We start from the raw sequence: 22,101 nt of genomic DNA on the forward strand, positions 1-22,101 counted from the left end.
AACTTGTGTCGTATTCAATTCTCTAAGCATTAAATTTTTTGTATCATTAAATGCTATATATTTCTATTTTTAGATAGCTTAACATGTGCCCTTAGAGCACAAGTTAACATGATCCTATTTTCTTTACTGAATTATATGTATTGTAGTTGTGATTTTTTTTTAAAGCTTGTCCTATTAGTAATTGTAAAGGATTATGGAAATATATATATGAATTAGCAGTTTTTGATCCCTCTTACCCCATTCCTGACCCAATGTGGAGACGGTGTATGTTCGACCGGAAGATAGATTTATACAATTATACAAACATTAGATTTGTGTTCATTTGAATCCTCTTAATGCATCTTTTTCACAAATAATCCACTCATTGTAAAATAGAAAGAGTATTTTTGTATCATATTCATTCTTTACCCTCTTCATCCATGCATTTGGATCATTTTGAAAGTAATGAATCTTCCCCTCCTTTTGCATTTCTTCATTCATAAATGGTACTACTAGCACAGTGTAGCAATACACTTTCTAACACTCTATCTAGCAATTCAATTTTTAACACTCTCTTCTGCAATGATTAAGTTTTGAAAAGAAAATGTTGAAGACTGTATTGCTGGTAGTATTTCTGTTTAATAAATGTGACTGGGAAAATAATTATCATAATCAGTTGCCGACATACTTCTTGAAATTGAGATTAATTTTTTATAATAGTAGTAACAAGATAAGATATGTGCCTTTTCAATTTGGGTTCAGCTTACATAAACAATAAACAAAGGCACTGTCCTTGGAGAATCTCAATTTGAGAAATGACAATTAAGAAGAATAGACAACACCTAGTATAACACAAATTCCAGAGACCAAAGTCAAAATAGTGACATCGAGGATTCTCGTTTATAGAAACACGTGGAAGTTCCAGAACAAACCCATGTGGTATGTCCTACACTCTTACTATTAAACTACCGTCCTTTATGAACATTTCTTGGATACCAATACCATTAACATAATCTGCACCATCCCTATCAATTATCACTTCTATGATCTATCGTTGTTCTTGTCATATTTTGTCCTTGCTTCATATACTATATCAAGCCTTGCACTAACTCACAGTGAAATTTTGGAGAAGCATGTAGATGAAAACCAAGAATCAAATATCCAAAATAGCAAAATGAAGAAATTATATTTATAGTATGTGTCAGTGAGGTGTTCAGGAGTGAGTGAAACATAACAAAAATGAAACTGATGTTCAGTCAGTAATTTAAATCTAGCATGCATATTGATGTCTTGTCACATACTGACATTTTCATCCAACAAATTTAATGTCAATGGCAAGTTAAGCTTCCCCTCCAAATATTTGTAGGAAGCTGCATCATACCATGGTATTTACAAGAGTAGTAACTCTCTACATAGCCAGAAAAAATTAAAATTTACAAATTTACGGTAAATTCAAGTATGATAGGAGTATGTAAATAGTGGAATATTTACAAAACCCACATCATGCCTATAAAATTTACTTTATGCGATTTTTTAAGGGTAGCTAATGACAAAAATGCTGCTAGCTAATGCAGAGCTCGATATAAATTTACAAAGCATCAAGAACATGTGATGAACATGAAATGCCTCCAGCATTTGTTGGTGAAAAGGTTTTGCATCTGTTGATGAATTCTGAAATGTTGAGCATTAATTACTTTCTCCTGAAGTCATCATCCCATTCATGATCTGGAGGTTGACTTGTAAACATGACCTTAAGACGTGCTACATATCGTCCAAATTCTGCATTAAGCCCGAGCAAACCAAATAAATAAGGAACATGTCAAGGACATAGAGACACAGCAAAGTATAATTTTAAATACTGAACCATTCACAGATTAAGTATCCTGAACACCCCATATTGTATCTCGATTATACAATTGACTCTATCCATCAGTCAGTATTTCCATGCAAGTATATAGTTTGGATGCTTGCATTGCACATGCAACATGCAAGTATCATATCACATTAAAATATCTGAAACCTAGGAATCCAAGGCTTTACATATTGTCAGGAAGATTATTTTTAATCATACTGAACATGAGTTTTTTAAAATAATGTAAAAAATTAGCCTGTGTTTGAGAAGACCGCTATCTTACATACAAAAAAGAAAATGCCAAGATACCAAAAGCCTCCTAATATACTATGATTCAGAGATTGGAGTATACAGAACCACAACAATATACCTCGACAAGCCACTAACGGTAATATATATTGAAATTTACATTTGTCAGTCATTCACTTAATTATATTTAACACGAAATTAAACAAATTCCATTTCATTTCCCTACGGGGCTGCAAACAAAATGAGCCAGACTCTCACTTTAACAACTATGCCAAAGGCATTACCCACACTATTTTTAGAGAAAAATAAATAAAGAAATAGAGGAAAAAAAGAGTGGCATGACTAGTCACATTTTTCTTTGTTGTACTTCTTGTGAAAGATATATGAACTCAAGAAAAGTAGCCGCTAGAAAGTAATCAGACTAGTAAAATCCCAAGAACGTACAACCTTAAGGTTTGAAGTATCCCAAAAGGAAAAACTACACCCTGTTGGAAGAAAGACGGTACACTTGACAGTTAATACAATTGATACTTGAGTGATGTCATCAACTGACATATTCTCAACTCTAAAAGGTTGTTAGTTGCATTCTTAATCTCAAAAAACATAAAACAATTTATTGGGAAAGGAACCTTCATGCTTGAAAAATGCTAAATAATCTTCTTCACTACCTTATTAAGTATATAATATTTTCATAAGTTAATAAAGTAAGATTCACCTTATAGTTGTTTATGCAGTTCCTGTTATCAATCGTTCCATCTCATCTAGCTTCTTGACCTTTACAATGCCCAAGAGCACTTGGAAACCAAAGAATGCACAGAAGGCATATGCTGCAATTGCAGGCACCTGAAAAAGGTAACATGTGACCAAACAATGGGAGCCACACCAGATAATCAATTAAGTGACTATTTAATCATCACAAGGAAAAAAGAAGGATGCAGGATGGGAACAGCTTACACGAATCGAATTGAGATACAAAACTGTCGCAAGATTTATTAGGCTTCCAGCAGCTACTGCCTGTAAATTGACAAAAACATAACAAGAATACGCATCACCCAAAAAGGTTTTCTAATAATATCACCCCATTAATTTGAACAAGGATTGAAATTGAAAAACTTTATTTTTCCATCAAAAAACTAAAAGAAAATTAGAGACATGTATTGGCAGACAATAGATACAAACATGAAATGTACTTGCGTCTAGACATTTTCATAATCAAATAAATTGTTGATATTGATTGATCGGGGCATACAACATTCAAGAGCTACATAAAGTAGACACTAGACAGTAAATTTGAAGGACAGGCATGTCTTAAAGAATGATAAATATACGTTTTATACGCAGTTGACCTGAATCAAACATGAAGAAACAAATAAACTTTTATAATTCAAATGAATCACATCTCAAGTCAACTCACGCTCCCTATAGTCTTCTGGACTGTGGCAACACGCTGGAATGCCCTTTCAGATTCTAAAGTCCGAACTCGGAGCTTTAGATCTCCTTGCTCCTGCGAAAAGTAAGAGCAATAAGCAATGATCTAGAGTACCATAGGTCCATAACAAACAAAGGTACAGATCAAATAAATATTATATCTATAAATATCCAACACATACCAGTCTTTGGATAATTGTAGCAAGCCTGTCAACCCTGTCAGCCTGCCTAAATAAGTTGTAAAATGCTTGAGATTGTCTGTCCCATCTCTTAGTGAAGTCCTGTATATCAAAAGATTGATATGAGAAAGAAAATCATAATATTAGACTTAATTCAAGCTGAGTAGAAAATGTTTGTGACCACCTTTAAGACAACTTCAACCCCTGCCTCACGAAACCTTAGCAACTCCAGAGCATAACTGTAAAGCCAGAAAGGCTAGTTGCGTTATATATGAAAAATATATAAATAATGAGTAATTAAAAATAATTACGAAAGTAAAAACTATGAACACAATACTCACGGTTTGGCAATCTCAGTAATGTCAAAACGTGGGTCAAGTCCCTTTCCAATGCCATCCAACACTGCAGAAACAACATTAACTCGTTTCCTCACAATCACTTGCATAGGATTTACAAATTAAGATATTTAGCTAATTTACATTTACCTGAGAAGGCTCTAACAACAAATGTAAATGTAGCAGGAAACCGGAAGGGTTGGTCTGATGAAATGGATAATAAATCTTCACCTGGTTAAAGCAAACAGCTATGAATGAGTACTAAACATTCCTTTTTCGAAGTAAACAAACAATACTCCTTGCTAGACGTTGTGAATTACACCATGTGAATTACCAATAGCAGCTAGACGTTGTTTCTTTTTCATAATTTTTTCCTCCTTGCTTAATGGTTTTTTGAATCCAAGTTCGCCTGTTGCTTCCTCTTTTTCTCTCCTTTGTGCAGCTAGGCGCTCCTCAAAACTGCAGAAGAAAGATATTGAAGAATTCAAGGTCAGATGTCTCATAGGTTTCTAACACAACTAATCAATGCCCCAAGTTATTTCTCTACTGAAAAATAGTAGCCACAATGAAGAAGTAATCTAATGAAACCAAAACGGGTCAGGTTAATGCGCAGTAAATTTTCAAATAGACATTGGTATATTTCTAATATAATAAATCAAGACGGACAAGTGCTTCTGCACAAGCCCTAGTGAAAAAGAAACGCTTTATGCCTTTGTCATGACAGATATACCTGAAGAAAAGCCATTATCTACTACTAGTGAAATATATTGAATTAGCGAAAATTGTCTTCAAGATGAAATGTTTTGACTTAAGATTTCTCCTATTAAGTGACTTCTGCATTCTGGTGAGTACACCTATCAACAACTTACTTGTTATAACCTTTATACTTCCCATATATAATAATATTGACTTGTAGAAATATCATTGTCCTGAGCACTGGAGGTGTTTCTATGTGTTAGAAAACTCTTTTAACATGTTTTTATTGTGTTAATAGTACTTGTTATTAATTAGGAATATAATTAGGGATTTTATTGATCCTCCTAATTCTTAAGAGACACATTCTTGTGATTGTAAATACACTCATTGTGTAGTCATATGACACAACATTCCAAATCCAATATAACATTTTACAACATGTATAATATAATAATTCCCACTAAATGGGTTCATAACTACCTGTTAAGAAAGAATTGTGCTGTTCGTCTAACAGCAGTCATATCTCCGGTAGGGACAAGAACACCCATTTGAATCATTGATTGAAGAACCTAACACCAGTATACAGGCTTCATTTGGTAAGCATTTGCAAGTTTAAGGCATTTGTGAGTGTCTAAGAATGGAATATTGTAGTAAAATATTCATAACATTATGCTACACAGTCTATTAAAAGCATCTACCTTATCTGGATCTTTCTCATAGACTCCATAAAATGTTTCGAGCAAGCCCTCTCGGATGTTTGGACTGATACTGCAAGATGCAATACCAACCATAATTGTGAAGCCAAATCATATCATAAAGTTTAAAATATGTGCTACTGGCAAATTTATATTTGAACAAGTTTGAACTAGTCATAAAGAACAAAGAACATACCTCCCCATCATTCCAAAATCATAGAAGATTAATCTTCCACCATTGACATCATCAACTGCAATATTTCCAGGATGCTGCAGGAATAAATATAAACATATATTAGTTGTACGCAAAACATCAAGTGTCAAACTTCCTAACGATAATCACAAGACATGAAATAATGAAAACTTATTATTCCTTATTTAACACAGTTTGATATGTGTTGAGATGCACATCAAAAACAAAAATGGTGAATAAAAGGGGAAAACCCCCAGATCCACATGAATATGGGCTATATATCCAAAGTAATTCTAATAAGGCATGGACAATCATTGCCGTTGAGCTGGCTTTTCTGAACACGAAATTGATATTGTTTCACCTTACAATGCAAAGACATAGAGGGCTTGGTAGCAAGATCCGCCAATCAATGAAAGGCAAAAGTTAGCAATTAGCATTAGTAATTCAGTGGTGCCATGTGGGGGAGACACATTGCTTAACATACAAAAGTTAATCTATGGCAACAACATAAACTGAGAATGTCAAAATACAAGTCCCACATCAAACATAGTTGCAAAAGAATAATAATCATAAAACACAAGTAGCATACTGCTTGTAGCTCGTATAATAGAGACTAGTGTTGCATCATCAGAGTAATGAAAGGTAGTTAACATTTTGGCTTTACTAAAAAAATTACTGGATAGCCAATCAGATATAATAAATATAATATATAAAAATAACTTTGATTTCAATTCTAAAAAAGCAAACTCACAGGGTCAGCATGGAAGAAACCATGCGATAGAATTTGTTCCAAGAACGACTCAACTGCATATCTCCCTAACCTGCAGCACACAACACAAACATCAGAATAATCTTCGCATCAAGTTAGCAGAGTTACACAAAAGGAAATGGTAGCAAGTCCACAGTGATTTAGTCAACCAAATAAGTAAAGATTTTGTTAACCTTTTGCGATCAACACCAAGTTGATCTAAAGCTTGTATTTTGTTTATTTTAATTCCTGGAACATATTCCATTGTCAGAATCTGCATTGGAAACATAGTTAATTTCTGGATGAATAAGTTATCAAATATAAACTGGGTAATATGTACATTAAAATATTTTCCATATATCTGTGAGCAATGAAGGTTAAACCTGTGGCGTGGTAAAATCCCAGTAGATGGTAGGAACTTTCACATAACTCATGTTCTTAAAGTTACTTGCAAACAATTCTGCATTAGCAGCCTCCTTAGTGTAATCGATCTCCTGAAATTGTTAATTTATGTTTCAGTAACAGAACCAGAGATAATTTGAGGATGAGCAGAGAACACATGCATGCATCACATCAAACCGAGAATGAGATTCAAAACTTAGTACAAAGTAGTAACCAAAATTTCAGCAAAGACTCGTGTATAATGTAAGTCTACTATTTGCATTATTTTGTTGGTTTTTTTACATCTAGTTTTCCTATATCTCTGTTTTTTGCATAGTGAGGTAAACAATTTATGACAGTTCATAACTATTATCTCGCTGCTGGAAATGCACGCACGCATAAGAAATCAATTCATATAACGTGGATTAAGAAACCCAGAAACAAAGAAAAAAGAGTCTGGCAGCAAGGTAATTGGCAGGAACAAAGATACTAAAATTTTAAAAAAGAAATATATCAAAGTGTTAGTTTTCTGCCCTACATCAATAGTCACACCCAAACTTTCCAAAAAGATCCTTTCCATATTCATGATTCCCAGCATCTTCACAGGAATCCCCCCACACTACCTGCCCATTCGGTTAGATCCCTGGAGTAACTCTCTAGCAGAATTCCAGTTCCCACCAATTATGTGCCAATTTCCTTTCTTCTCCTGTAGGCTTTGATTGGAGGACCAATTGTCATGGGAGCATCACCATCCTTCCCAATATTTGCAGCATTTCCATAAGAGCCGCTTTAGTTCTATATAGGATAGAATCTAACACTTGTTAATTAATTTTACTTTTTATTGGAGAACAACTAATTAAAATGGAATCTGGAACACTCAGCAACCATGCCTCTCTTTGAAGCATTGCACTTGGGCAAAATAATCTTCTTTTGCCAATCTCCTCCATTGCCTAAAACCATAAAGAACCAACATTGCAGGGCACCTCTCCCATCCCTTAAAAAAAACTACATTTCTATCCTGTGTTTGAATAAAAGATCCTCCCAAAGCTCAATCAATCAGCTGAAATCTTTACTAGGATCTTTGTTAGAGATGTCTCTCGCCACTCACATGCAATTCCAGAAAAAACATAGCCAGCCTCTTTGCCGACCCCATGCACCCAAACACTAAACAAAGTAGTGTTTCAATACCATCATACTACCTCCGTCCCTATATGTAAGACCTCGTTGACCAAAGCACGAGAATTAAGAAAAGTATTTTTTACATTAAATTTGTCAATAATATATATTCTCTTTCCAAAATTATCCTCCAATTATTGAGAGAAGTGGTTAGTCTTTTAATTTCTCCATTTAATTAGGGTATTTTTGTGAAAAAATAATTAATACATCATGTAATTTTGAAGAGTGTCTTATAAGATACGCGAAAAGTTTACAAGAGGGTCGTACATATAGGGAGACGGGTAGTATTATTGGACTTCTAGTCAGCAGAATTAGACCAATATGATGGAGATTCAGACAAATGATTTCCTTCAGTAATGCCAATTAACCTAAAATTTAAGCAACTTGCCAGGATAACATCACCTGATATAAGACAGAAGCACATTCATCATAAATAGCAACCCAATCCCTCTTTGCACCATCTGACTTTGGATCAATTTTTTGAAGATATTCAGCAATAACCTGGAGTTAAAGAAAGGATCAAGTATGAGCATTATATGCACTGGTATAGAATCTTTCAAAGGATGGATGGAAATCCAGCTACCAAAATTCTTTTGTAAAGAAAAAAAAGAATACAATGAAATGTTTATGCCTTGCCATGCAGACAAGAAAATCATGTATGCAATGAAAAATAATACTCGAGACCAGGCCTTCGGAAATTAAAGAATTATCAGACAGTAACATCACATTTGCACACAGCACCATACACACACACTTTATATGGAAAGCCTTATAAGCTATAAAACTGACCCTCAGGTTTTTTAGATCAATATCAAAAAGATCTTTGAGACCGGGCCTTTGCACTTTAATAACAACCTCTTGTCCCTTCAATCTTGCACGATGAACCTGACCTGCATTAGGGAGAAAAAGTTTGCTAATCCAGTCTTCTCATCAAATACTAGAAGTATTAGTTTTATGTTATTTTCATCTGTTATTAATGTTAGTTAATGTGCTGATTTGATTTTATGTTAGTGGAATATGATAAAGTAGTGGAAATTATCTAATGTAAGTGAAGAGTTACATGAGTGAATTGTCATTGTTATTAGTGGAAGCACTTAGTGCTTAGTGGAGTGTTTAATCATTGATTAAGCACCTAGTAGTGGTGACTCTTTGATAGTTGTAACCATCACTACTCATGCTATATATATTCATGTGTATGAGATGCATTTGAAATAAGAAAAATACATGAATATTCAGCCCCAAAAATACTATCCTACTCTAAATTATGCAACAATATAGTTTATAATATATACCACCTCTAGAATACCACCAACAGAGTGGTATCAGAGCTGCAGATCCTTGCAGCTGCAGCAAAAACAACAAAAAAATATGGCTTCCACAACCAACCCTTCCGCAGTTTATAGCAATGTTAAAGTTCCTTTGTTTGAAGGAGAGAATTATGATTTTTGGGCTGTTAAAATGGAAACTCTATTCACCTCTTTGGATGTCTTGGAGTTCATCCAAAAGGGGTATGAAGAACCAGCACCTAAAACAAATGAAAAGGATGAAGAATCAAGCACCCGACTTGAAGAATTGAAGAAGAAGAAGATCACAGATGCTGGAGTTCTCGGGATGATTCAAAGAGGAGTCTCTCTATCCATTTTCCCAAGGATTATGAGAGCAAAAACATCAAAGGATGCATGGACTATTCTACAACAAGAGTTTGAAGGAGACTCAAAGGTGAGAACTGTGAAACTTCAATCTCTTAAGAGAGACTATGAAAATGAAAGAATGAAGGAGAATGAGAGTTTGAATGAATACTTCAACAGACTCTCTGAATTGGTGAATCAAATGAAGTCACATGGAGATACAATAGATGATCGCGGAATTGTTGATAAAATTCTGATTAGTTTGACAGAAAAATTTGATCCTATGGTGGCTGTTATAGAAGAAACTAAGGACCTATCAACTATGTCAGTTCAAGGGTTGATGGGGTCTTTGAGATCTTATGAGCAAAGGTTGTTACGACGTTCTGAAAAATCAGTTGAGAGTGCCTTTCAATCTAAACTCAACATTCAGCCCAACAATGGTGAAAATAAGCCTCCAACACAAAATAGAGGTGAGTCTTCTAGAGGTGGCAGATTTGGAAGAGGCCGAGGTAGAGGCAGAAACTCACGAGGTAGAGGAAGAGGTGCGAATGATGGAAGATGGCATGAAGGAGCATCAAATAAATGGTGCAACATTTGTAAAAGTAACACTCATGCAGAGAAGGATTGTTGGAACAAGGGCAAATCACAATGTTACAATTGCAAGAGATTCGGGCACATTCAAAAAGATTGTCGTTTTGGCAATCAGCAGCATGCTTCATTTGCAGAAGGAGAAAATGATGAAGGTAATTTATTCTTTGCTTGTCAAAAGGCATTTCAAGAAGATAAAAATGTGTGGTATTTGGACAGCGGTTGTAGCAATCATATGACCGGAAAGAAAGAAGCTTTTATCAACATTGATTCTTCATTTGGCTCAAAAGTTAAATTGGGCAATGGAGAACATGTTGAAGTAAAAGGCAAAGGCAGCATTGGAGTTACAACAAAGCAAGGAAGCAAAGTCATTCATGACACTCTTTATGTGCCGGAGTTAGATGAGAACTTGCTAAGCATTGGACAGCTTTTGGAGCATGGCTATTCTCTAAATTTTGAGAATCTAGAGTGCAGAATTTTTGATTCAAAGAGAAGAAATGTTGCTGTTGTAAAAATGACCAGCAATAGAAGTTTTCCACTTTCTCTTAATTACGAGAAAAATTTCAGCATGATGGCTAGAGAAGATAATGACTCTTGTTTGTGGCACAAAAGACTTGGGCACTTGAACTACAATAGTCTCAAGTTGCTTTATCAAAAGAAGATGGTGTATAGGCTGCCAATAATTGAAGAAAAATCTGGTGTGTGTGAAGGCTGTATGCTTGGCAAGCACCACCGCCAACCATTTCCAAAGGGAGGAGCATGGAGAGCTAAACAAGTGTTGGAACTTGTACACACAGATGTGTGTGGCCCTATGAATACTTTGTCTCATGCCAAAAATAGGTACTTTATCTTGTTTATTGATGATTTTACCCGCATGACATGGGTATATTTTATGAGACAAAAATCTGAAGTTTTTGAAATTTTTAAGAAGTTTAAAGCTTTTGTTGAGAAACAAAGTGGTAGGTTTGTAAAAGTGTTGAGAAGTGACAGGGGGAAGGAGTACACCTCAAATGAATTTCACAAATTTTGTGAAGATGAAGGTGTTGAAAGACAGCTCACCGTTGGCTATACACCTCAGCAAAATGGTGTATCTGAAAGAAAGAATCAAACCGTGATGGAGATGGCGAAGTCTATGCTGTTTGAGAAAGGTTTACCTAAAACCTTTTGGCCCGAGGCTGTTAATACTGCTGTGTATTTGCTGAATAGATGTCCAACAAAGGCTGTATGGAATAAGACTCCATTTGAAGCTTGGAGTGGAAGAACACCTTCAATGAACCACCTTAAAGTTTTTGGGTGTGTTTGCTATGCTCAAATTCCTAAACAAAAGAGGACAAAGCTGGAAGAAACAAGTGAAAAATGTGTCTTTATTGGCTATAGTTCCATGTCAAAGGGCTATAGACTTTACAACATGAAGACAAACAAAGTGATCATTAGCCGGGATGTTGTATTTGATGAGAATGCTTCTTGGAATTGGGAAGAAGACAAAACGGAGGAGAAAACAGTCCCTGCAATTTTATTACAACAAAATTCAGCTGCTGAAAATGAGCAACCAGCCCCATGTACACCAAGTTCTTCATCATCTCCAAGTTCACCAATTTCAAGTTCATCATCTCCGAGCTCAACTCCAATAAAATTGAAAGACTTGAGTGATATTTATGCAAGGTGCAACTATTGTGTTGTGGAACCAGAAAATTTTGATGAAGCAATCAAAGAAGATGTTTGGAGGAATGCGATGCAAGAAGAAATAGATGCAATTGAGAAGAACAAAACATGGCAGCTAGTTGAAAAGCCAAATGACAAAGAAGCTATTGGAGTAAAGTGGGTGTACAAATTGAAACATAATCCTGATGGTTCAATCCAAAGAGCCAAGGCTAGATTAGTAGTCAAAGGCTATGCACAACAACCTGGAATTGATTATAGTGAGACTTTTGCTCCGGTTGCACGATTGGACACTGTAAGAACAATCATTGCGTTAGCAGCTCAAAAAGGTTGGAATTTGTACCAACTTGATGTGAAGTCAGCTTTCTTGAATGGAGAATTAAAGGAAGAGGTGTATGTGCAGCAACCTCAAGGCTTTGTGTCTAAGGCCAAGAGAAAAAAGTTTACAGGTTGAAGAAAGCTCTCTATGGGTTGAAACAAGCTCCTAGAGCGTGGTATAGTGAAATTGACAGCTACTTCGTTCAGCAAGGATTTCAAAGAAGTCAAAGTGAACCTACCTTGTATGTGAAACATCAAGGTAAAGATGATATCCTTCTTGTTGCCCTTTATGTTGATGATTTGGTGTATACTGGTAACAACAAGAAAATGGTTGAAAATTTTAAAATAGAGATGATGAAAAAATATGAGATGAGTGATCTTGGCTTGCTGCATCATTTTCTTGGCATTGAGGTTTACCAAGATGAGTATGGAGTTTTTATTTGTCAAAAGAGGTATGCTGAAAATATTTTGAAAAAGTTTGGCATGTATGGCTGCAAACCTGTTGATATTCCATTAGTGGTGAATGAAAAATTAAAGAAGGAAGATGGTGGAAGATTAATAGATGCAAGCATGTATAGAAGTTTGGTTGGAAGCTTGTTTTATCTTACAGCTTCAAGGCCTGATTTAATGTTTGCTGCTAGTTTACTCTCAAGATTCATGAGCAAACCAAGTCATTTACATCTTGGTGCAGCAAAAAGAGTTCTAAGGTATGTCATGGGAACCATGGAGTATGGAATCAGATTTGAGAAGAATTCTAAATTTGAAGCTAAAGGCTACTGTGATAGTGATTGGGCTGGAAGTGTTGATGATATGAAGAGCACTTCAGGTTATGTATTCAACCTTGGTTCAGGTGTGATCTCTTGGTGCTCGAAGAAGCAAGATACTGTGGCGCAATCTTCAGCTGAAGCTGAGTATTTAGCAGCTGGTTTGGCTACACAACAATCACTTTGGTTGAGAAGAATATTGGAAGATATTGGAGAGAAGCAAGAGGGAAGTCTCCAGCTTCATTGTGACAACAAATCAGCTATTGCCATGGCAAAGAATCCTGTTTTTCATAGCCGGACCAGACACATTAACATAAAGCATCACTTCATTCGAAGTGTGATTGAAGAAGGAGATGTGCAGTTGATTTTCTGCAGTTCACAAGAGCAGCTTGCAGACATCTTTACTAAAGCACTACCAAGAGGAAGATTTCAGCAACTTAGAGAAGCAATGGGAGTTAAAGAGCAGCACATTAAGGGGGAGTATGTTAGTTAATGTGCTGATTTGATTTTATGTTAGTGGAATATGATAAAGTAGTGGAAATTATCTAATGTAAGTGAAGAGTTACATGAGTGAATTGTCATTGTTATTAGTGGAAGCACTTAGTGCTTAGTGGAGTGTTTAATCATTGATTAAGCACCTAGTAGTGGTGACTCTTTGATAGTTGTAACCATCACTACTCATGCTATATATATTCATGTGTATGAGATGCATTTGAAATAAGAAAAATACATGAATATTCAGCCCCAAAAATACTATCCTACTCTAAATTATGCAACAATATAGTTTATAATATATATCACCTCTAGAATACCACCAACAATTAAAGATTGCGGATTTGGCTCACACCAGCCACACGGTGTATTTATGTGTTAGTCTTCAGTTGTAGGTTGAGATTCTGTTTCAACAGAATCTGACAGTATTTTAACAGACTAGCAGCTACTGATCAAACATTCGCTTACTCTGAACAAACATATCATGCAATCAGATTCACTGTTCATTCAGAATTAAGAAAGACCAAAAACAGATTCTCATGAATTTTCTATTCAGCTTTATTTCATTTTCTGTCATTTTCTCACACCTTATCAGCAAGTAAAATTTCAATATGGTGTCCCGTAAGTATACCCCTCTTCTCTTCCCTTAAGTGTGTGCGAATTTCACCGCTAAGCTCTTTTAAACCAAAAAAATAAAACTTAGATATGGTATCATCAGCATTTTCTCAGTCCAGGCACAAAGACTTCCCTATCCTTCCCTCAGAAACTAAAACCACACAAATTCCCCTGCTCCTTTAATGCACATTGAGACACAGCACATCTTTTTGAGGGCATTTGGATATACAGCTTAATTAACTGTTTATTTGATAAGTATTTATCGTATAAAAGCTTAAATACAAGTTGCTTCTTCACTCGAAGAGTAAATGAGTTATGAGGGTATACTTTGGATAAACTGAAAAGACTTAAGACAATAAGTTATATGGAATAACTTATTGAAATAAGATGAAAACAACTTATGAACATAGTATAAGTTATTTTCATAAATTCTTCCAAACACTATGTAAGTGCTTATGTCATAAAATAAGCCCAAATAAGCTCTTCCAAATGTTCCTATATATATATATATATATATATATATATATTTTGAAAACTTGGTAAAATGTTCCTATATATTATTTGGTGGCCAATACACAACCCAAACAAGACCATATGAAATTCAGTGATACCTTTCAATTATGCAATATTTATTTGTCTATATTCTGCAATTTGTTATTATCTTAATATAACACTACATATTATTAAAAAGATAAACAAAGTATAACATTGATTACCAAGACTTGCAGCAGCTATTGGTTCGTAGTCAAACTGATCAAAGATATCACCTACAGAAGCTCCAAGCTCTTCTTCAACAATAGCTAAAGCAGTCTCAGAGGGAAATGGAGGAACTTGATCCTGAACCCAAAATAAGAGGTAACTTAAGCCCTGAAGAAATGGAACCTTTATATTTTTCTTTCAGCTTCAGCTTTTAAATATTATCATGTCGCCAATTTTTTGGATTCAAATGGAAACATTTTCACATTTAACAGTTTTAGTTATTTTTAATATTATTTGCTGCCCAAATAGACAAACAAGATGGACATTATAAACTCAATAATACAAGGATTACAAAAACCTTATGCCAGAAAATTATTTTCTTTCAAAGTAGACAAGATAGAAACAACACTGAAATAAATCATTCCATTTTTGCTTAACGTTATAACTTTAACCTACCGAGTCTTTACTAGTTTGATAAGACCACAAGAGCTTTAAAATCAAAATACAAATTGATAATCTTATACTCTATGAGCCACAAAAGAATATCATAATAGGATGAAAAACAGCCAATGGAATGTTAAGAAAATATGCATGAAGTTATGTGTTATCCCTAACATACAGAAACAAAGAGAAAATATATCTACGCAGCTTTTTTGCTTTAAAGTGAGAGTATTAGAATTTAGGATGGGCCTAACTCAACCCTAAAAATGTTAGCGGCCAACACTCGGTGGGATTTAGTCCCACATCGGATAGATAGAACTCTTGAGAAGAGTTTATAAAGAGGAGGCACTCCTCACCGTAGAAGCCGGTTTTATAAGGATGAGTTAGGCCTCATATTCATGACAAACAAAACTGGCTTGTTGTAAGGTGAGGATTGTCCCCACTTATAAATACATTTTCAGACCTTATCTCTTTCAATGTATGACTCTTATCACACCTCCTCACACCCAACACTAGACATTTGGAGCATGATCCAAGTGGTCCGACAGGCGACAGCGGTGACTTGGTAGCAGATGGCCCAACAGATCTTAGATAGGGTTGGATTTAACTCAACCCCTACAAAACTGGGAGATGACTGCTCCCACTTATCAACACATTTTCAGACTATATCTCATTCAATCAATGTGGGGGTCATAACGGAGAGATATGACAGGTGATATAACAAAACTACATAAGCAAGTTCGAAATATATCAATGGAGGGAAATAATTTTATAGATGATGTTCAAGACTCTAATTTACCTGAAGTTCAGACAACTGGTCAACATATTCTTGAGGAAGAATGTCCACCCTAGTGGAGAACTGCTGACCAATTTTAATGAATGTAGGACCTAATCTCAAAATGCTTTCCTTAAGCCATTTGGCAAGGGTCTTCCGCCTTGACTTCTTTTTTTCCTCGGTCATTCCTCCTGTAAGTGATATTTTCAAATCAAATAAAACCAGACAATGGCATCCTAGAAATTCCTCCAAATTGAATAAAGAAACATTTACAGGTTTATTTGTTGTAGGTAGCCATGAGTTTTAAAACTGATGATGATCACAGATATCATCAAAGAACAATGAAAAACATTCATAAAAGAGCCGGGATCCGATCTTATCCGTTAATTTTTATTAATCTAATGATCCGTGTTTATTCACTAAATCCACTCACGTGATCATGACTCGCGTGCTCCTCTTTTTACTCTGCCGCAACACGAAAGAAAACCATGATGTTTCTCTATCATTTTCAATGTCATTTCATTTATCTACTACAACTATTTTATTTTAGTTTGATCCAAATGTTTATTTTAATCTGGGGACCATCCAAACTCCTAACACACCCTCTCTTTCTCGATGTTCAAACCTTGTGATAGTTAAAACCCATAATCCCAAAAAAAGAAGCACGAGAACATAAACATGCATAGCATATTCAAAAGTACAGAACTGCGTATTAGTCGTGAAATTCATAAATTATCAATTATTACAGTAATTGTTTCCTTTTTGGCATGGCATCTCTAGAGAACCAGGAAGAGCAAGCACCTGAACAAAGAAAGATGCAGTGATGGAGAGCAGAAGCCATATAAAAGAGGATTGTTTTTAAAAAGGAAATCAAGATCGAGCAGAATTTCAGCAATCAGATTTTTCGGCACGTGAAAACTAAAAACCAGGAGCAGTGAGCAAGTCAGGATCACGCGGGCAGAATAAATGAATAAACAGGGACCATTTATATAAATTAAAATTGATGGATAAAATTTGGTGTCAAAACTCAAAATAAACTTTGAAACCAGGTGTGAGCTGATCCTAACTCTTCAGGAAAAAATAATGTTAAAGTGAATTCATCACAGCGTAATGGGGGCAGTGCACAATGCTCCATCAGGGAGTCTCAGGATGGTGGATGTATGTAACTTTAATCAATTAACCCCACAAACGAAGAGATTGTTTCTAGGATTTGAACATGCAACCACCAAGTTGCAAGGCAGAGCAGCCTTACTATGTTATGTCTTGCACTCAAAGTAAACTCATAAAAGCAATGGGATTAATAAACCACATATCTGATAGCAAGCATTTCTACTATTGACAGTTTGACACATACTCAAGTTAAAATCAATAAAACAATGCCATAAATTAAACTGCATATATGATTCTTCCAAATTCTAACTAATCCAAACAATTATTAGATCATGAACCTTTGTAAGAGAACTTCTGATTGTCTAGCCAAGCCTTAAAGACGAACGTTACAACAAATCCCCAAATTTCTAAGGTTCTCTGGATTGTAGAGTAAGTCTTGAATCTGCTCCAACGACCTCCAGGAGCAACTGCTACCTGCAAAAACAAAACAAAAATCACGTGTTCATAGTTCACAGAGTTCGTTCAAATTTGTACAAAACGCAATCAAAACGACACCGTGCGAACAGCGTACCTCAACTTTTTCTTTGTCAGTTTCTTTGAACCACGCGTCTTCTTTTCCAATCTCCTCCAACCTTCTCTTCCTTCCATCCTCATTCACCTTGGAAGCTTCAACATCCACAACCTCCGTAACAGCTACACCGTTTCCGTTACCATATCCGTACTCCACCGAACTTCTGTTGACAGCGCCGTTAACATATCCCGAAGCTGTTCCATTGATGCCGGAACGAGACGCAACTCCGTTACCGTTTAACTCCACGTCGTTAACTCGTTCGGCTAACGCGGATTCATCTTTCGCGGCACGAATTCGCGTGGCGCGAAGAACGACATTGGGGGTAGAAAGGCGGGAAATGGAACGTGTAGAGAAAGAGAAACGGCGGTTGTGTGTGATTTGTGGAGAAAGAAAATGGAGTTCGGGAAAGTGTAGAAGAGAAGAGTTAGTAGCCATGAATTGGAAGGTTCTAGATAGAGTTAGTAGTTAGGATGACCAGTTTAGAAGCTTAAATTTCATGGCCTGGAGATGGAAGACTCAAATCAATGTGACAGTGAAGAAGAGAAGTAGAGGATGTTAGACGGAGTAGAACAAATTAGAAAGGAGGGAAGGGGTGGAGGCAAATGGAACACGTGCCATCAATGAAGGTCAGCCATAAAATATTTGCAATTTCAATTCAAAATTATCATTTCTTTTTTTTTTTTTTAAATATTATCATTTCCATTTTTATTGAAGTTATGTACTGCCTCCGTCCCAACATATAAGATAAAATTGGTTAAAGAAAATTGACGTATTTAATTAAAAATTTGAAATAAATACATCAATTTTATTTGACCAATTTTTTTTTTATATTTTGAGACGGATGGAGTAATTGTGTATATTTTTAACTTCTTTTTTTTTTTAAACCAAAAAGATGCTAGCTAAGTGCTAGGCATCCCAAGTGTATATTTTTAACTATATATTTTTTTCCTATAAGAAAAACTTGAATTACTAGGAGCACCTCAACTCTTGTGATTTATAAATCACCATTATATACTATGAAGACAACTTACAGATTTATTTCAAGTTATATTTGTATATTTTTAAGAATAAAATTATATAAAAATGCATTCATGTATTTATTACAAGCAAGGTTTTAAATAGCGGTCGCGGTCGCGTCAAGGTTTTCACGATTTCGGCTGTAACGGATGCTGCGTTACAGATTGCGGTCGTCGCGGTGTGAATTAATCACAAAATTGCACAGATCTTATAAAAATTGCACAAATCTTATTTAAACAAAGTGCATGCCAAATTTGCTACATTAAGTTATAAGTTACAACATAAGAAACTATTAATACATTTAAAAAAGTTTATTGAAAACTTATTGATTACATTACTAGTCACCACATGGTAGAACGACGTGCAGGATCATAATTTCCACTATCACCTTCATCATTGTTATTTCCACTTCTTCCAAAGACATAATCAAACAATCCAGAACTTCTTGGTGGTTCTATTTGTTGGTAATCATATGAAGAATTTGTTGATGACTCATTATAATTTATGGGAGCGTCATTATAAAATAGCATGTTTGGGTTTGACATATATGGATAATACCCGTGTGGCATATAAGAAGGATTTTGGTAATATGATGGAAAATTACCTTGATTACCTTCAAATGGTGCAACAAAACCAAAATCACCATATGATTGTACTCCGCTTGACGAGGAAGAATCATCCAATGGATTAGCTTTCTTTTTACTTTTACCACGTCTAGCTCGACCTCTGCTAGGGTTACTACTACCACCACCAGTCATATCTTCACATGATTCTTCTTCCATTCGACGGGACAATAAATTTTGATCACGCCTATCATATGCTTCTTCTTGAAAAGAATGATGTGACCCTTCACTTATTCCATGAACTTGTTCTTGATTACCACCGCCACCATTGCCACCACTATTTTCATCACTTGGTGGACTTAAACCACCTTCCCCACTTTGACTAGGTGTATGACCTGAATTTGAGTGATCAACATCACTGGGTATTTCTTCAATGTCATCATCAGAATCAATAGGGAGCCACTGTGCATTTTGAGTTCCATCCAACAATGGTCCCTCTATCTCTTCAAGCCATGGAGATAAAGGGTCTTCTTGAAATATATGATCAAGGTTGATAGGACTAAAGTTTTTTTCAATTTCTTCCTGACTTCTTCTCATGGTGCTCCTATTTTGTAGCTTCATGTTATAATATGCAAAGACAAGCTTCTGTAGTTTTTTATACTTCAATCTGTTTCTCGTCTTTGTATGGATGTAACTAAAGGTACTCCAATTTCGCTCACAGTTTGAAGCTGAAGTTGTTTGGCTTAGAACTCTTACAGCTATTCTTTGAAGTTCAGGAGCAGAAGATCCATATAACAGCCACCATTCAGCTAAATAAAAATTTGATAGAGAAAATTAGCATAACTTGTTCATATTTTCTTATCAACTAAACGAGTTATTTACCATAATACATACCAGGATCCGTTCCACGCCATGCTTGTTGAGCTTGTGGAGTTCCAAAGGACTCTTGCTTATCCCAAAAAAGTAATAACTACAATAACCAATATACCATATAAGTCTCAAATGAATATTTTGTTTCTAAGATTTAGTATTGAATTATAAATAAATAACATGAACAAACGTCTCACCTGATTGTTAGCTCTTATTTGAATATTAATGTTTGGTTCTAATTTTCTTATTACTTTTGTGGTTCCATCCAAGGTTTCCCTAGCTACATCTCTTCCATGGACTACTCCAAATTGGAATTGTGGATTGAGAAAATAACCTAAGAGAAAATGATTAACATTGTTACATCAAAATTAAATACCAACATGTAAACGTAATAAATTAAATACGTTGATGCAAACCTGCTGCGTGCAAATCAGAATGCATGAAAATCCATCTGCTGTCAATGATTCACTACAAGAAAAAAGTCACTTTGCGACACTTCCATTGCGACATTTTGGTCATAACCGTCGCAATGTGTTAATTTTAGGATTTTTGTGACAGTCTATGCGACAGTTGTTGAACCGTTGCAATGTTTTGCTTTCAAAAGTGCCAATACTGTTTCCCCTTAGCGCTTATTGAATTTGTTTGGCTCCAATAATCATTATATTATAAAAAAAAAATTACTCGCCAAAAAAAAATACAAACAAAACATCCACTCACTGAAACAAAACAAACAGGAACACGTTCAATGTTGAAAAATCCCCAAATCCCTAATACAAACACTCTCATTATCGTTCCCGTCGAGAGAAGCGTACGAGTTCTTCATTCTTTCTCCAAACTCTTCACCTTAAATCACTCTACCTCTCCAATCCCTTTATCGTTTCCATCGAGAGAAGTGAGAAGTGTGTTTTGCAAATTCGTCCAATTTTCGTTTTCTACAAGTTCGTGTTTTCCTTTTCTTCGTTGTTCTTATTTTCGTTTCTTTTCTGACTTCGTTTGTGTTGATGACAGCATGGTTCGTTGAGAGTTGTAGCTCGAGCACAAATTGAGGGTTTAGCGTGGTTCCTAATTAGGGTTTTTGTTCTTATCTTTTATGTGTTCTTATCTTTTTTGTTTCTCTCAGATTTAGGGTTTTTGTTTCTCTTTGTCTTTGATTATGATTATGATGATTTAGGGATTTTGTATTTTAAATTGATTTTGTTATTTTCTTACTTTTTTTCTCTTTTTTTTTATTGGACTGTTGGTAGTGATAGCAAATTCTGAGCTGTGAAGTCTAGGGTAGTAGCTGCAGAGATGAACAAGTGATTTATTGTTGCAGGTTAGTTGCTTGCCATATTTGTTATGTTGTTATGTCTTGAATGACTCATGATGTTGAACATATGCTTAGAAATTATTTTTAGGATCATAGATTTAATTTCAGTATGACTAAATTTGAATGGAATAATGTCTAATGTCTTATTTATTTAAGGATTTGTGTCTAGTAAATATACTAGTAATAGTTGATATTTGAGTGGAAAATATCATTGAAGATAGTCCTAGTTATAGATTCTCATAAAAGCTATGCTTATTGCAGGGGAGAAGTCAAATATGCTTATTGCATATGTAATTGAACTTATGTTCATAGGTTAGGTTGTCTTCTGGTGCATCTTATGTGTTAAGTTCTTAATGCAACTTACATCAAAGGAATGCACATATATCCTTCCATACATCGATCATATACTTTTCAGCAATCTAGAACATAATTTGTTTTAGAAATCATTATTTTGAGTGGAGAATACTTTACATGGTCTATCTAATTGAATTAATTGTGTTTCTAGAATGAACAGAGTCATTAAGTTTCTTTTGATTGACAAGTTTTGCATCTGATTGTATAATTGCATTATGAGTTTATGTTATTGTCTTGTGTTGTTTTTTGTTATTTCAAATGTGAACATAAGGTGTGATATTGTCTTGTTTTAACAAATGGGTGAATAAGAAAATTGGACTCTGTAATTTAGGTGTTTGTCGAGGACTAATTGTTGGCAATTAGTCCATTGCACAATTGTAATTATATGGAATAACTTCTTTCGAGCTTCAGGTTCGT

At 35.1% G+C, this 22,101-nt stretch overlaps 1 protein-coding gene and 1 long non-coding RNA gene across 5 annotated transcripts; one reads left to right on the top strand and one right to left on the bottom strand.

Annotated features, from left to right (window-relative positions):
* Nucleotides 1-1,210: 1,210 nt before the first annotated feature.
* Nucleotides 1,211-18,223, bottom strand: LOC123916555 (protein ACTIVITY OF BC1 COMPLEX KINASE 8, chloroplastic-like). 2 transcript variants are annotated; one of them, XM_045968032.1, is made up of 21 exons: nucleotides 17,572-18,223; nucleotides 17,339-17,474; nucleotides 15,915-16,081; nucleotides 14,692-14,812; nucleotides 8,701-8,801; nucleotides 8,314-8,412; nucleotides 6,738-6,848; nucleotides 6,549-6,628; nucleotides 6,358-6,427; nucleotides 5,610-5,683; nucleotides 5,417-5,486; nucleotides 5,199-5,287; nucleotides 4,357-4,481; nucleotides 4,173-4,253; nucleotides 4,029-4,089; nucleotides 3,872-3,926; nucleotides 3,691-3,789; nucleotides 3,495-3,584; nucleotides 3,035-3,094; nucleotides 2,796-2,923; nucleotides 1,211-1,758 (listed from the first exon to the last, which is right to left on the bottom strand). In XM_045968032.1, the coding sequence occupies exons 1-20, from the start codon at nucleotides 18,004-18,006 to the stop codon at nucleotides 2,807-2,809; spliced, it is 2,241 nt and encodes a 746-aa protein (XP_045823988.1). In that variant the 5' UTR covers nucleotides 18,007-18,223; the 3' UTR covers nucleotides 1,211-1,758; nucleotides 2,796-2,806. The 2 variants fall into 2 exon arrangements, with proteins under 2 accessions (XP_045823988.1, XP_045823989.1); XM_045968033.1 differs by lacking the exon at nucleotides 1,211-1,758 and adding an exon at nucleotides 2,138-2,565 and having other exon boundaries at nucleotides 17,572-18,188.
* Nucleotides 18,224-20,685: 2,462 nt separating this feature from the next.
* LOC123912706 lies at nucleotides 20,686-22,070 on the top strand. 3 transcript variants are annotated; one of them, XR_006811450.1, is made up of 3 exons: nucleotides 20,686-21,092; nucleotides 21,266-21,642; nucleotides 22,016-22,070. It is a non-coding gene; the product is annotated as an uncharacterized LOC123912706 (long non-coding RNA). The 3 variants fall into 3 exon arrangements; XR_006811451.1 differs by having other exon boundaries at nucleotides 20,690-21,092; nucleotides 21,266-21,336; nucleotides 22,016-22,068; XR_006811449.1 differs by having other exon boundaries at nucleotides 20,690-21,092; nucleotides 21,266-21,336; nucleotides 21,592-22,065.
* Nucleotides 22,071-22,101: the final 31 nt, after the last annotated feature.

Source organism: Trifolium pratense, linkage group LG3 (assembly GCF_020283565.1).
Source record: "Trifolium pratense cultivar HEN17-A07 linkage group LG3, ARS_RC_1.1, whole genome shotgun sequence".
Lineage (NCBI taxonomy): Eukaryota > Viridiplantae > Streptophyta > Magnoliopsida > Fabales > Fabaceae > Trifolium > Trifolium pratense.

What these genes read in the sequence shown, in the direction of transcription:
- LOC123916555 (XM_045968032.1), bottom strand. Translation starts at nt 18,006, where the DNA reads ATGGCTACTAACTCTTCTCTTCTACACTTTCCCGAACTCCATTTTCTT. An exon ending in TTGATCTAAAAAACCTGAGG is followed by an intron (nt 8,413 to 8,700) that starts GTCAGTTTTATA and finishes CTTTAACTCCAG; the next exon opens with GTTATTGCTGAATATCTTCA. An exon ending in CTACAATTATCCAAAGACTG is followed by an intron (nt 3,585 to 3,690) that starts GTATGTGTTGGA and finishes TACTTTTCGCAG; the next exon opens with GAGCAAGGAGATCTAAAGCT.